The 16,293-nt window shown below is 41.4% G+C and overlaps 1 protein-coding gene across 2 annotated transcripts in view; it reads left to right on the top strand.

Moving 5' to 3' along the window:
* Positions 1–15,376, top strand: part of snx25 (sorting nexin 25) — a 31,597-nt gene extending 16,221 nt beyond the window's left edge. For both annotated transcript variants that reach the window (XM_023814738.2, XM_023814736.2), the window contains 14 exons: positions 1,202–1,272; positions 1,831–2,021; positions 2,323–2,454; positions 3,448–3,723; positions 4,146–4,310; positions 4,546–4,677; positions 6,098–6,244; positions 6,474–6,587; positions 7,017–7,178; positions 8,451–8,568; positions 12,098–12,164; positions 13,452–13,633; positions 13,736–13,836; positions 14,406–15,376. In XM_023814738.2, coding sequence (XP_023670506.1) covers positions 1,202–1,272; positions 1,831–2,021; positions 2,323–2,454; positions 3,448–3,723; positions 4,146–4,310; positions 4,546–4,677; positions 6,098–6,244; positions 6,474–6,587; positions 7,017–7,178; positions 8,451–8,568; positions 12,098–12,164; positions 13,452–13,633; positions 13,736–13,836; positions 14,406–14,471 — 1,924 coding nt within the window. In that variant the 3' untranslated portion in view covers positions 14,472–15,376. The remainder of the gene's footprint in view (positions 1–1,201; positions 1,273–1,830; positions 2,022–2,322; positions 2,455–3,447; positions 3,724–4,145; positions 4,311–4,545; positions 4,678–6,097; positions 6,245–6,473; positions 6,588–7,016; positions 7,179–8,450; positions 8,569–12,097; positions 12,165–13,451; positions 13,634–13,735; positions 13,837–14,405) is intronic.
* Positions 15,377–16,293: the final 917 nt, after the last annotated feature.

Raw genomic sequence — 16,293 nt, 5'->3', positions numbered from 1 at the left:
GAATGGATGCTGCTCTTTGATCTAGGAGGGCCCCTCTGTCCTGTTTGCGTCGATCCTCACTGTCACCACATGTACTGATGCTCATATGTAAACATGTGTCCATCCAGTGTAGTCTTTCAGTGACAGGTGACTTACGAGTGTCTGTTAACTTATCTGTCCCAGTCCCCACTGTAATTAATCCTACCACTAGCCGAAAGTCTTACATTTGTTTACATGGGCTGGCAGTACACTTTACCGAAGGATGTGTTGTGACCTTGGCTATGTATCCTATGAGCAGGACATCAGTGTTAATTTTGACAGCAAATTTTGATTTAGTTTTAGTCATAGTCTTTTGACGAAAATGTCATTTAGTTTTAGTCATTATTTAGTCATCTAAATTGTTTATGTTTTAGTCTAGTTTTAGTCGACTAAAAATCATAGGATCATAGTTCTAGTCTTTGAGCCTATTTTTTTATTTAGTCTCATTATCGTCTCGTTTTCGTCAGAGAAAAAAGGTCGTTAACTAAAACTATGACGAAATTTTTTCGTCAACGATATTAACATTGCAGGACATAGCTGGAGTACAGACGGACAGCTATTGCAAATGTGTTCAAATGAAACAAATTTTCCAAAGTGAGATTAGTTGAGCGATTTTCTTCAGCCGTGAAATTAAGCAAAATTAGACTTAATTACACTTTCTTTTCAAACTTAAAAACTTAGTTGTTTCTATGGAAACAGGACTGCTAATGGAGATATAAAAAAATCCTTATGCTCTAGATAATAAAAAGTGTTCCCAGTTGGTAGCTAAAGCTTATAATGAAACCTATCATGAGAATATATCTGTACTAATAGTTCAATAAATGTCATGAGTGATGCATTCTGTTTACTGCACATGGGTTTTACCATAGCTGAATGGTTTTAGCATAATTATGGGCATATAAGTTGTACAGTCAGCTAGCTTTGTGTTCTGAGCGCATGTATGTTTCTGTGCAGCGTTTAGCGTGTTAGTGCAAGGCGTACAGAGTTGGGTCCAGAGAGTAAAAGTCCAGACCGGGATTTTGTTTCAACCAACCAGTTGAGCATAAAGAGTCACAGTCACAAAGTATTCAACTGGTTGGTTGAAATAAAATCTTGGTCTGGACTTTGACTCTTTGGACCTGAATTACCCAACTCTGAAGGTGTATTACCCACATGGAGATCCACCGTCTATGTGTCTACACAGGTACCAGATTGTTGTTGAAATCATACAGGCAACAACCATCAGCAACCTTCCACAGCTGAAGAAGCAGAAGGGTAATAATGTCTGCTCTTATTTCGTTCATTTTAATGAAAACTGGGGATGAGTCAAATAGAGAGGAGAGTCACGCTGTGGGCCATGGGGGGACATGGCTAAAAAAGGCTTGTGTGAGTGTAAATGCCATTGTTCAAATTCTGAAATGCCATTCTTGGCCTGATATTTAAATGCATGGAATTAAATTCAGCCTTTCTGCCATTACCTATTTATCAAGTAGTCTTTTCAGTCATAGTGCTTTCTGTTCGATTTTAGTAATTAAGATGCAAGTCCTATAGTTAAACTGACCCATGTCAACATATATTTACAAAACTATGTTATGTACTTTTTATATATACAGTACTCTCTTTGAAATATACATTCAAGATTACAAACAGATATTTTTATCTTCTGATGAATTTCCTCTAAACAATTATTTGTTTTAATTGCATGTACTGTACTTAGATTACTTAGATGTGAGTTTATTTTGTTTTGCAATCTGATCTGTCTAGCCTGTCAGTTTTAGAAGAATATTATCAAGAATACAATACCAAGATGGCTGCCTTTCTGCACCCCTGCAGACAGCAAGGGGAAGGAGACGGCAGCCATGAAGGCAGACTTGCTAAGAGCGCGCAACATGAAACGCTACATCAACCAGCTCACAGTGGCCAAGAAGCAGTGCGAGAAAAGGATCCGTCTGCTTGGCGGCCCCAACTATGAGGCTCAGGAAGATGGGGCAGCTGAAGAAGGCGATGGACCTCAGAGCCAGAGAGTAAGCAAACACAACATCTCATGGTGGATGGGAGGGGGTCATGTACACAATGGTGACCTGTAAGGTAGAACAGTTATAGCATAGTGTGGAGGCCAATGGCAAATTGTCTTTTATTGTTGTGTTTTTATAATACAATGGTAGAACCTCATCCCATCCGGGGTATACCCTGCCTTGGGCCTTACGGTGCCTGGGAAAGGCTCCAGGTCACCCCTGCAACCTACTGGATGGATCAATGGATAGTAGATGGATAGATGGATGTTACCTGCAGTTTATTGTCTGGTTTTTTTTGTGGGCTTTTCAGATCTACCAGTTTGAAGAGATCATGTCCAACTCCATGTTCCGGGAGCACTTCCGTATGTACATGGAGAGGGTGGACAAGAGAGCCCTCATTTGCTTCTGGGAGCAAGTGGAGATGCTAAAGGGCGCCAACAAGGTTGGGTGGCTCTCTAGCCTGGATTGTGACTATATACTTCTAAAATGTAATGACATTTTAAACCTTATAAGTTAAGGGCCTAGTGTGCCAGGGGTGTTGGGTGGCCTTGGGTGACGTGGGTAATGTAGGCCTTGGGTGACGTGGGTAATGTAGGCCTTGGGTGACGTGGGTAATGTAGGCCTTGGGTGACGTGGGTAATGTAGGCCTTGGGTGACGTGGGTAATGTAGGCCTGTGTCGCTTTGGGGGGGGGGGGCTTGCTGCTATATCCTATATAGAAGCTATATACTCCTGATGCAGGCAGCTGTGCTGTTGTGATACCAGAGCAAAGGTGGACATTTCAGGTCCAGAAAGTAAAAATCCAGACCAAGATTTTGTTTCAACCAACTTGCTGAATACTCTGTGACTGTGACTCTCAGTATTCAACTGGTTGGTTGAAACAAAATCTTAGTCTGGATCTTTATTTTCTGGACCTGAAATGCCCACCTCTGTGCAGAACTATAGGTGTATCGCAAAAGGCTTTCAATGCGGTCCTTAAGGAGGTTTCAGGTTAATGAGGCAAGGTATAGAGTTTATGGTGGTGTTATTTGGCAACATGATGAGGCAAGGTTATGAGTTTCTCTTTGGATGGGACTCCATGCCCGTAGTCAAACAAAGATAACTCCCAATTATTGCAGCAATCATGCTGCTGGAGATATGGATATGGAGCTGTGTATTGAATCGGTAATTCAGATTTTAGGCAATTTGTATTATAGGAGTTATTTTGGATGGTTGTAGGTTTAAATCCCATAGCCAGTAAAATAGCCATATTTCCACAGTGTCCTTGAGCAAAGTGCCTAATCCCAGCTTCTCTAGGGACACTGGCCAATCCTACACTCTGATCTTCATTCGTGTGATACTTTAGACAAAAGCACCTGCTAAATAAGCAAATGTAAAATATCATGGCGTGAAGCTCTTCATGGAGGCTGCTCGACACGGTGATGCTTTCCCTGTAGACTGAAGTGCCTCAGCTGGTGGGGGAGATCTACCAGAACTACTTTGTGGAGAGCAGGGACATCCCTGTGGAGAAGGCCCTGTACAAGGAGATCCAGCAGACAATAGTGGGCAACAAGGGTACGGACGTGTTCCACAAGATCCAGGCCGGGGTCTATGAGACCATGAAGGAGCGCTACTACCCGTCCTTCCTGGTGAGCGACCTGTACGAGCGGCTGGTGAAGCGCGAGGAGCAGTACTCCAACTCGCACTCCAGCGGTGAGGACAAGGACGAGATGGTGAGCCTGCAGATGGGAAGACAAGGGCGTGACATATAAGCTGAGGGACAGACAAGGCCTTGTTTGTGTTTTAATTTGGCATAAAATCAATGATTAGGCAAATGAATAGGAAAAAGTGAAGCTGTGCTTTGAATTTGACTCACCATTGTACATGTTAAACAAGTAAATTCATTATTGTACGAATGTACTTTTCAGCTGTTCCATTATACTAAGAAATGTATGCTATGGTCAAGATGCACTGCGATTAATACGATACAAACGGGTCAAAAGTGCACTGTGTTACTTATTTCCTGTACTACATATAACAGTTTAATTATCAACCTTAAAATTTTGTATCAACTTGAGCTTGCATGAGGACAAGGGCCTGTTGTTTGCCGGTGAGGCGAATGGCAGCCAAGCTATGTTCTGTCACTGTCCTTCAGTGTCAGGCCATCGAGACCGGCGAGGAGGCGCTGGACGAGGGAAGCAAGGGCATCAACGAGCAGGCCAGTTACGCGGCCAGCAAACTGCGGCAGCTCTGCGAGAAGCTGGAGTATAAGAGGCAGGCCCTAGGGTCCATCCAGAACGCGCCCAAGCCTGACAAAAAGGTAAACCTCGTCTCCAAAAGACTGCTGTTTGAGTGTCCATTATCTGGTCTTCAGGGACTGCTTATGTATGATCTTGTCTGGGGGAGATCAGTGCTCAGTGACAGGATTAGTGTTAGCTGCCAAAAATCCAGTTTTAATATAACTTGGTACGTGCCGGCAGTAAACACTGCTGGGCTCTGGGGTCCTGTTGACCCCAGCGGCTCAGAGTAGGAGATCTTCTGTTATCCTTCTGTAGATTGTGGCCAAGCTGAAGGAGGAGATCGGCGCCATGGAGAAAGAGCACAGTGACCTGAAGCTACACATCTCCCGCACAGACTGGTGGTGCGAGAACTTAGGCGCATGGAGGGCCCTCATCATCGGGGCAGAGGTCAGTGTGTGGCTCTACTCACAACCACAAGGCTAAGTGAGGTGTGATCTGTGGCTCTCTTTGTGATTTCAAGAGTGGTGGAGTGTGAAAGTCTGGTAGCAGTTATGATTTCCTCAAAGCATTTGGATGCATGTTAATTTTGCCAACATAGCATTTTGTTTAATATGATGATACTCTGGGTCACAGACATATAGTTCTTAGTCATTCATTAGAAGCTCAGCCTAGATGTACTTTTTGGTTCCTTGACTGCTGTGTGCTTGTGTTATACTTGTATGTTGCTTTGGACAAGAATGTCTGCTAAATAAGTAAACAAAATGTTATGTCTCTGCCCTGTACCACCTTTGCACCTGCCATTTCTTCCCTAAAATTGCAGCCCATGTTCCTTCCCTATGGTTGCTTTGCTTAGACAGATACTGAGAGTCTTGTCCTGTGGGCTTCATTCCGGCGCAGCTGAAACATGCTGATTCTGTGAAACTGATTTTGTCCTGCTAGCTGTGTCAGCATCACTATTTGTGTCTTGGTCAGGCAACAAAAGGACATAAGATGAAAACAAGGGCAGGCCAAACTTTACCGATGTTGCTCTTTCAGTTGCCCAGTAGAGATTAGACATGCAGTGGTTGACATACGTTGCCGTTAAACTTTTAATTGCCAGTTATCAGCCCAATTTGTGATGCTTTCTTTTTTGCTTGTGTTGGCTCAGTTTTACCATGCAAATATTAGACGATGTTAAATACCCAGTGTGTCGCTTGGGGCCAAAGCATAAATAGAACACAGTGATTGATTACTCAAGAGTTCCACTGTGTGGGAACTTCTCTAATACATTCAGGAGAAAGTCGAGCTTTAACTGCATTTCTCTATCAGTGACAGACTAAGAGCTGTACAATTACAAACTGGGTAATTAATCCTGCTCATGGACGAAGTGTTCCCAGAACAGCAGTTACGGAAGCTGATTGATGCCCCCCCTGCCTAGTGTACTGAAGACTTTAGTGAATCCTGAATGTAACGAGGCCAGGGGGGCCATCAGATGTAATGACTTGTAGATGTACATTTTAAAATTCTTTCTAGATACATGCATGTGCTGAATGTTAAAGAGAGGTCTTAGTTTAGTGTTGGTTTCATTATTGTGGTCTCCTATATTTTGTTTGTGGTTGTTTCCACTAATCCATTAATAATTAATCATTGTAAGAGTATTGTACTAGTACTAACCTTACACATTTACTGTCAAAGCATTAGTCCCCTGACTCTGCCCCCACCCCATCTCTTCATACGATAGCAGGCAGTCGGCTTGGAAAGGAAATAGCACATAGACCAGGCAAGATACGTGCTAGAGGGCTGCCGACCCGTTATACCATGTAGGTGGTAATGGAGACGGGAAGCCTGGGGGTGAGGAACGTGTCATGAGGCCCCTTCTGCCCAATAGGCCGTGGAGGAGAACGGGGAGCAGATGCCGTGCTACACAGTGTCAGTGAGCCTGCAGGACGGCAGCAGCGCCGACTCGGTCAACAGCCGCTGGACGGTGACCAGGAAGCTGAGCGAATTCCAGGTGCTGCACAGGAAGCTGCTGGAGGTACGGCCGCCGTGGCCACTGCGGGCTTCCTGATGTGCAGAGCATCAGGTCACGGCACACGTGGGTCATTCCAAAACCGCCGAGGACGGCGTTGAAATGCTGATAGCGTGACATTGTCTGGATGGAAAGAGCCATAATTTATCACTGTTGGTGTATTGTGGTCTCCGCGACAGCACCGGCGATCCCGGCCTGATTGTTTTTGCTGTCCGCCGCCAATCTCTATGTGCAGTGTTTCCCATCACTGAAGAAAATCCAGCTGCCCTCTCTAAGCAAACTGCCATTTAAATCTGTGGACCAGAAGTTCCTGGACAAGTCCAAGAGCCAGCTTAACCCTTTCTTACAGGTAGTGTGTATTTTTCCAATTTACCTACAAATTCAAGTTAAAGACAAACTTAGGTCCTCACCTGGGGACTGCCTGTGATACAATATGATGTTTGAACACTGTCCTCATAGTCAGTTTGTCATAGTCAGTATCTCTCACTTTATGTCCAATCAGTCAAGAACTATTGCCAGCCTGCAAATGTCTGCGAATTTCATAGTACAGGCAATCACTGCCCTGACTTTTTCCTGTGAAGGGAATGCCCAGCAGTTCATTTTTTCCTAACAAATTCACATCTTTACTAAGGTAGAAAACATCATTTTGGAAAGCCACATGTTTGCTTTGATGTTATTCCTTGGGGTAATTCGAGGTGCTGCAGCTGTGTGACTCGTGTTGACCTGTGACGGGGACCACCCACCCACCCACTGTCTGTCCTGCTTTCCTCCTGAGCAGAAAATGCTGAGCGACGAGCGCATGTGCCAGAGCGAGGCCCTCTATGCCTTCCTTAGCCCCTCCCCAGAGCACCTCAAGGTCATTGACATCCAGAAGAAGCCCTCCTTCTCTTTGGCCTCCTTCCTGGAGAAGCTGCCTGGAGACTTCTTCTCCCATCAGGAGGTGAGTACTAGGAGATCACAGGGCGTGCTCACACATGCACGCACCCACACAAACACACAGGTTTGTAATGATATCATAAGTAACCAAACAAAATACAAGACTTTGGGCGTTTTTAGTTTATTGATTGCATTCACAGATCTTTGTGAGGACCTGAAAAATGGTCTCCACACCGTCAAAATAACCGCACCATGTACCGAACTTTTGGTACTTTGAAAAAGTATGGAAAGTATGGTGCTCCAAGGTGTTGGGTTTCCACTGCCGTAAAATCTGGTACCGGCGCCGAATGAAATCACAACCAAGGCAGGGTATTTTGTACTGAATTTGAGAAATGGCTGTAGTAGGACATTGCATGTTATGCACATCCAATCCTTACATCGCTAATCAGCTATATTAAAATAAGGCTTTTTCTTACTTTCAATTCTGTACGGACATTATAGCGTGGGGGTTAAATTTTCACTAAAATATTCTTACTCTGTTATTTGGTCATAGGAAAAAAACTTGGCAAGCTTTGCAATTTTAGTTATTCATTTTTATAGATTCTTATCAATTTAAAGTTTGCTGCCGCTGCTTTTGCATGAGCGCTGCATACGTTCTACGAGACGGTCATAATCATTTTCATCCTTGACGTTTAAATCACTCGAACACGGGATTGTGAGAGATTTATGAACTCTATGATCCTTTTTTGTTTATTTAAATACCCTAATATTTATTACAAAAAAAACACATTGCTATATATATAACAAAATCACATAGGTAAGACAGCACATTATATGCGTGCTGTATTAGTATATTCAACAAAATACCTTTTAATTCTTGTCATGCCATCTGGATCTTTTTATTGTATATGTTCTTACGACCAAATCACATTTTTTTCGTTGATCATTATTTTCTGTTTTCAAGGTGGTGTTTGTGTTGTTTCAGCAACAGGCTGTTCGCATAACCAGTCGAGAGAAATCTATAAGTCCCACCCCAAAGTATCGAAGTACCATACAAGTACCCCAGCTGGTTTGGCACTTTTGGTACTGGAACTTTTGGTACTGGTACTCGACCGGAAGTCACTGGAAAAGCAAAAGTACCGAAAGTACCGTACCAAAAGTACTGTGCTTGGTGCGGTGGAAAAGCACCCTTAGTTCCTCAGTGTTAGCCTCTACAATCTCCATTATTTCAGGGTGAGAACATGGTAATAGTGCTTTGAAGTCTGTGTAAATAAAGTTGGGCATGTCATGGTGCAGCGGGTTGGACAATTTATGGCTTGCTCTGCGTTCCACACAGGAGGAGACAGACGACGACAGCGACCTGTCGGACTACGGGGATGAGCTTGACGGGAAAAAGGACGCTTTGGCGGAGCCCTTCTTTATGCTCGTTGGCGAGATCTTTGAACTCCGCGGCAGTAAGTCCACTCCCATGAGCTAAGGGGCCTCTGAGGGAAAGCTTTTCCAGAAAATATTCTAAGAAAAATAAAGGGCATCAAATCTAACAAATGCTTCTAGAGATCTTAGGCTGGGGGTAGGTAGGCAACCCTGATCCTGGAGTGCTGGGATCCTGCAGGTTTTCTAACGTACCTGGTGTCTGATGAGCCACACCTAATATCAGGCAGATTATAACTGATCAGGTAGTTAAAATGCTATTGAGTTCATCACTTTTGTCTGTATTATTCAATGTTGTACCAGGTTTGAGGGAAAGCTTGACAAAAACCAGAGCTTTCTTTTCTGAAGGTAACATTGCCCTGTGAATATGATGAGAAGGAATTTTCCCATTTGTGTTTTGTGCTTAATGGAGAGTCAAATGATTTGGCACTGAAAATATTTCTGACATCTGTGTCCATCCATTTAACATGTGTTCAGTTTTATACTGTGAGTCTGATATTTGTCAGAACAGCATTCCTATCCTGTGGAATTTTAAAAGCCCATTCTCGTTTGTACCTCTCAGTTTTCCCAATAATCTGTGGTGCCTGCAAAAGGTAAATGATGTAGAAAAAGCTTTTTTTTATGGAGAAATATGTGATCTGCACCAGCAAACACATTTTAAAATGATACATAATAGTGATAACTGGTGAGGAGAAGTTTGACAGTACTGACCTTGGAACCTCACTGGAGATGTCTTTGCTTGAATTAATCATTAGCCATTTGCAGTAGATGTCACATCTGTTAAAAACTATAACAGCTCCCATTACTAAACATTTAGTAATATCATTGTTCTGATTACAGAAAGTCAAAGAGCAATTCATCCAACCACCCATCTCTCAGTTGCTTATCCTGGACAAGGTCACTAGCCTGTATATCTACAACTGTCTCAGGCAGTACAGTGTTGAACTTTTGGCATCTGTATCTTAATATTACCCTGTGACCCAGTAGGATAAGCGGGTTGGACAATGGATGGATGGATGGATCTTAATATTATAAATTATATTATAATTAGTGCTGTCAAATGATTAAAACTTTTAATCAGATTAATCACAGGGTTCCTGTGGATTAATTTTGATTAATCATGATTAAATATCATTCATTTTTAATGTATATGAATCACATTTAATTTTGCATGATCAAACAGACTCAAGAAAAAAGGGAATATATATGCACTTAACATGTTTATTGAACATCTTGAACATGAGTCGGATGCATTCCATCTGCCACAGAAGTTCAATACCATGGACCCATATCAAAAAGCAAGATTTTTTGCTTAGCCGGACAACTTGTCGGATTTAAGGTACCTCAGTTTAAATGCTCTTTATCTTCGTTCGCTTACAATTAGCACAAACTACCGTAAATCAGACAAATAATCCAACTAATCATGAAGTCCAATTCTAGCCCGGTTAATTGCCATTGTTAGCAATATCAGTTGATAACACATTACGCGCGGTGCTTTACATATAAAACTCCATAGCAACACATCCACAGATAAGTTGGACGGTATAGCGTGTGCGACCGATTTAATGAGCCACAAATGAGAAGTAGTGCTTAAACAGTATAAGACTACAACTTTCCCTTCTGTTGATAAAGGGCGCTGCCATCTTGGATTCTGAACTCGGGAGTCGGGATCCTCTGTGCTGCTCCGAGATATTTCTCGGATGTACGAGAAACGGGAGCGTATGTAGTCACTTCCGGCTTCAAAAATCCGCAATCCGACTCGGAATACAAGTTCCGAGGGGAAATGGAACGCACCAAAACTGCCCCAAATGGGTTGACAGAGACATTTCAGTGATTTTGAATCATTCTGCGCTGCAGATGGGTTAATTGCGTTAAAAATTTTTATCAGATTAATCATGATGAAGGATTAATCTGCGTTAACCCGTTAATTTTGACAGCCCTAATTATAATATATATATTTTTTTTTTAATTGAAAATTCATTTACTTGCCACACTTTTTTATTAGTCTGTAAAACACAGTGGAAGAAAAATTCAGCAAAAAAAAAAACACAGCAGGTCATGTGGTTGTTAATCCAGTTGTACAGAAAATAGTGGACTGAAATTGCTGGTATCGTATTTGTTAATTTTCTGCTAGTGTAACTGAAGCTTGGTTTTGGTCCAAAAACAACTTCCTCCTTCCATAGATCTGAGAAGATAATGTTAGATGAGAAGATAATTTTAAGGTTTTGGACTATACTCCAGCTGGTATGAGGTTGTAAGCTGGGATTTCCCCGTGCACCTTTTAATACTCATCCTGAGAAACTGAAGAAGATGCAGAAAGTTGGAAATAAGATGTAATTTTTATCAGGCCATCATGCTAATCCTAATTTGCTGGTGCCAACTTCACCACCCATCTCAGTTCCTTCCCCAGGAAAACCAAAGATGCCTAACCCACTCAGATAGTAGCGTACAGCGCCCCTTGTGGCTAGTGCCTGTTGCTGCTTTGGAAATAATGATGTTCAAATCATCTTTATGTTTGTGTTAAACCACCTATGATATGATGCCTGTCAACGCTTAACCATATCAAAACCTCTGCTAAAATCACCCCGGTATTTCCCGTAACCATGCAATACACCCATGCAGCTTTTGACTCAAACACTTGTTGTAGAGCTAGTCAATGTCTCGTTGACTTTTTAAAAGTAATTACTTAAGTGAGGTGATGTTGAAATTTAATAGATACTTGGAATGGTTGGGGTGCCCCTGAGGAGAGGTTTGGGGACCGAAGCAGTGTTCATCTAACCATGACATAGATCTATATATCAGTAACTTTTTGTAAAACAGAAGAAATTGTACTAGTCTTTATTGCATTACTCTTAATTTTGCAAATGTTCTAATATTAAATTTTTGTTCTGAGCCAATGTGCACTTACTACACAGATAAATAGCTTTAAACATTGCTTTTGACTGCCTAAGACTTTTGCACTTCAATGTATATTATAGCCATGTATATATTTGAACCATTGAATTGCCACTGATTTACTCTAATGTATGTTTATTTAACATGAGGGGATGCCAGCCATCTCAGGAGGGAAAGTCGGGTTGTTGAGGTTATCCAACTTCGCTTGTCCCTAATTCTGTGTTGATATAACTTTGTATTCTGTTTGTTTGACCTCAGCGTGACCCAGGCAGTAGTATTCAGTTCTGATTCCTGCAGTCGCATTGTTTGATTACTCGTGTCCTTGGTCCACCATAGGAGTTTGATCTCATTTCCCCTTTTCCCAGCCAAATTAGCTCTGTCATTTTTCTGTGGATTTTGTATTTCTCTCTCCCAAGTCTGTGTATGTGTGTATCACTGGAAAGGGAACAAAGTACAGCAATGTTTCTTTCATTTGTTCCCAAGTTTCTGTATAAAATGGGTCTGTTTGATGTCATCTCACACTCGTATCCTTCTCAAAGGGTAACAAGAATATTCTTTACCATTTTTATCAACTTAATTATTTTCTATTGTAGAATATCTGTAGACTTTTAGCAGTGCAGTAGCTAAAGTTTAACTCTGTGTCTCTTTATATTGCAGTGTTTAAATGGGTCCGGAAGACACTAATTGCACTAGTCCAAGTGACCTTTGGACGGACGATAAACAAGTAAGCATTGTTTAGATGAAAACGTTGTCTATAATGTGTACAAGAAGAAGATGAGATATAGGTAATGTTAATGAGTAACTTATTCTACTAGTGTTCTCTAACTAAAGGCAAGTGCTTTCTGAGACCTTATTTAAACTGAGGCTCCTCACAACAACCTACTGAACATCGTGTCTGCCATTTTTATTTTTTCTGCACCATACTAAATGTTAGCACACAAAAAATAAAGGAGTAACTGGATGTCAGCAATAACCTCGATGGAAAGGGTGAACATCCTGTATCACCAGCAAACAAGTAATGACGTGATCGGCAATGTCACGGTTTGAGCAGTGCTGTGCAGCCAGTTGTCACACTGTCACATGCTCTCTCCCTGCTGCCCCCCTGTGCTGGATACACTTCGGTTTGGTAACGGAGAGTAGCTGTCATTTCGTATTACAGTCATTTGACGAGAAGATGACGGCTAGCATTTTGCCCAGATTACTGACAGAAATGGAAACTGAGATTTGACCAGTGTATCACATTTTAGGAAGGTTGTTTTCGGCAGGAAAATCCGTCGTCTTTTGTTAGTTGTTTTGCGAAGAACAAATTAAATGGCATGTTACCATTTGAGTCATTTAATGCCCTTTAAAAACCGTGACTCACTCTGGCCATTAAAAGTCCGGTGATATTTATCAATTGAATAGGGGTCTTAATCTCAGCACTATGGTAAAATCCCTTTCAGGACCTGCCAGAATAATCAATGGCAGTTTAATTATGGACTTGGAAAGTGTCACCTTTATTATGTTACACTGTTTGTGTAGGGGGATGAGTAAACAAAAGTTGAGGAATTATACTGTTTTGTCAATCAGTTACCAGGTAGACCAGCAGCAGCAGCAGTGATTTAATGTAGAAAACAGATACAATAGGATGATTGCTGTTTTACCCTTAATAATGGGCCACTTGGACAGAATAAATTGACATAGAACTATATTTATTGGTTAAAGTCCATTCTGTTTTTCATTTTCAGTACATTATTCAATAAATTACATGAGATATTCAACACTTTAACACAAAGCCTATTTCATAATAATGATTTTGCCTGACTGTAGGTTAATGTAAATGTTGTAAGCATGTTTATGGTAGGCTAGGCTATGATGTTTGTTAGGTTCGGTGTATTAAAATGCATTTTAGCCTTGCGATATTTTTACCTTATGATAGGTTTATCAGAACTTAAACCTGGTGTAACCCGGGGAGCGTCTGTATGGTCATATGTTGGTTTCTTAAACCTCAAAGCCCTGTTATTTTTCACAGGCAGATTCGAGACACTGTCAGTTGGATATTCAGTGAGCAGATGCTTGTGTATTACATCACTATTTTCCGGGATGCCTTCTGGCCCAATGGGAAGCTGGCTCCCCATAGCAAAGCCCGGTCAGACTCAGAGCGAAGGGCAACCAAAGAGAGAGCCCAGCAGAAACTGCTGGAAAACATCCCAGGTACATCTTGACCTTCCTTATGTCGTCTACTTGCATTTTCCATGACTTAATTCAGTCAGGGGTGGGAATATTATTAACATTGTAACAAACTCTCATTACAAGATGCACTTCAAAGCCTGGTTGGACAACAGAATGCCAGGTATGGGATCATCAAAATCTTCAATGCTCTTCAGGAGACCAAAGCCAACAAGCATCTTCTCTATGTGAGTTCCATTTTCTGCCTTTTAAATTCAGATAATTACAGATTCCGTACTTGTATGAAAATTGCTTTTCCCATCATACCTGCAAAGTGTACTTCATATTCCTGTGAGCATACATGTATTTGTGAATCTGGACTAAGAATGTTTTGCAGAGTGGTTTTTCTTAATTCTGCTCCTGGTTACACAGTATATGCTAGGATTTGTTCTCATACATTTACCTTTAATTAATAACCATTCTGAGCTGTTGCTTGAATGGATAGCATTTTTCAGATTTTGTTACACCAAATGAAGTGTTTGCTAATGGGTTAAATGCATTTAACTACCTTGGTTAATGAATTTGGAGTTTTTTAAATGAAGGTAAGTATTAATTTAGTGTTTGTTGTACAAATTATGTCATAATTATAAGGTAAATATTTACCGTTTGATTGGTTGTATTCTTGTGTAACTCTGCCACCTGGTGGTCACATCTTGTCTTTTTATATATTTACACCTAAATACAGGATATCGCTGAAAGTTTTGTCAGTGCGGAATAGTGATATGAACATATTAACTGTGGAAATTTACTGTTTTAGGTCCTGTTGGAAATCATCGTGAAAGAACTGTGTCCTGAGCTGAAGGAAGAGTTGAGCCAGATCTGACCGTTTGCACAATCTGAATGAGACACTCAGCAAGACCGATACAGCGACTTGGGCTCTTTGCGAACAGGAAAAAGTGATGAGCTTCCATTATCCTTCGGGGCGTCGTCTGAACTTGTTTATTCAGTACCCTGAAACAAAGGGGTGGCGTTTTGGTGCACCAGAGTTTTTCCGTTTACAGTTGTTTCTCCACCCCCCCCCTCCCCCCCACGCCCCCAATCCACTGGTAAGATATTGAAGAACTGGCTTAACTGCCACTATCCAGTGCTGTCAGCCAGAACCGGTTTTGCTTTTGCTGGATATACTTTATCTATTGTGAATAGTTGTGAAATGATGAGTGTTGTACTGTAATGAAGTGTAAACAAACCCCTGAATGGGGTCTCACCTTGTTTATTGTGACCATTAAAAGAAAGCTTTACTGTGCAATACTTAATGTTAAATTGTGACCTATTTTATTGTTGATATAGGATTTTTTTATTTAAGTTATACATTTATAAGCAATAAATAGCAAAACCATATAATTCTTGTTCACTCTTATTTATGGGAGAATTAACATCCTTATCCAAATACTGCTGTGTGAAGATTAGCATAAATTGAAAAGGCAGCATTATTTGGACTCTCGAGTGTAACAATGGCTGAATTATTAAATTATCCAAAATAGCTCCTGAGCTGTTAGAAATGTAAAAAAACGTGCATAGGCATGTATGGAAAAATAAATACATATTTACCAGTCAAAACTAAGAATTTTGGTCACCAAACAGGAACAGTGATGTGTAAAAGCACACTCCGCAAAAAGGGGAAAGGTGTATTCAAGTATTTTGACAAATGTCTGTTGAAAATATTTTTTATTTTACTTGCTGTATTGAAAAGCGTATGTGAAATGTGTAAATAAACCTAGTGTTTCTAAATCTTTGAATCTTAAAGGCTGGATCTAGATCAGTCACCAACTGGCAGACTTACGGACTAAAAGCACATCTGAATTGACTCTGGACCGCATGATCCCACCCCCCATGGCTGGCTAACTTTATTGCTGAGGAAACCCCCCCCTGGTCTGCAAATTTTATTGTGTATTTCATCATCTTCTCCTCATCCAACCCCCTCTTCATTGCCCATACAAAGCATTGTCTTTACATATTGCCATCACCAAATGGGGCTCACAGAAATCCGACAGACCACAATCTCAGTGCCAAGTGATTGAAGAGCTTAATTTAAATAGCAAGACGTGACCTAGAGAAGCTTGTGAAACAGATCATGAACTACTTATGCTCAAACTCCGATTGAAGCTGAAAAGGAACAGCTAGGCTAGAGATCTAGAGAATGATACCAGCAGTCAAGAGGTTGATGGGTGATGTTTTGGGCTTGTTTTGCAACCAACGGATCCAGGGCCTGTATCAGGAAGCAGGGTTTTTTGCTTAGCAGGCTAACTTGCCGGATTTAAGGTACCCCAGTTTAAACAGACTTTATCTTCATTCACTTGCATTTAGCCCAGACAACCTTAAATCCGACAAGTTATCCAGCCACGTAAAAAATCCTGCTTTGTGATTCAGGACTTAGGCATCAATATAAAGTTGGTCCCCTGTTTTCAGCTATAACAGCTGCCACTCTTCTGGGAAGACTTTCCATAATTTTTTAGAGTGTCTGTGGGAATTTTTGCCCAATCATACAGAAGAGCATTTATGAGGTCAGGCACTGATATTGGATGTGAAGGCCTGGCTCACAGTCTCCATTATAGTTCATCCCAAAGGTGTTTGATGGGGCTGAGGTCGGGGCTCTGTGTGGGCCAGTCAAGTTCTTCCACACCAAACTCACAGCATGACTGCAAGCA

Source organism: Paramormyrops kingsleyae, chromosome 12, assembly GCF_048594095.1.
Source record: "Paramormyrops kingsleyae isolate MSU_618 chromosome 12, PKINGS_0.4, whole genome shotgun sequence".
In the NCBI taxonomy this organism is placed as follows: domain Eukaryota; kingdom Metazoa; phylum Chordata; class Actinopteri; order Osteoglossiformes; family Mormyridae; genus Paramormyrops; species Paramormyrops kingsleyae.
This window is presented reverse-complemented; position numbering and strand designations above follow the sequence as displayed.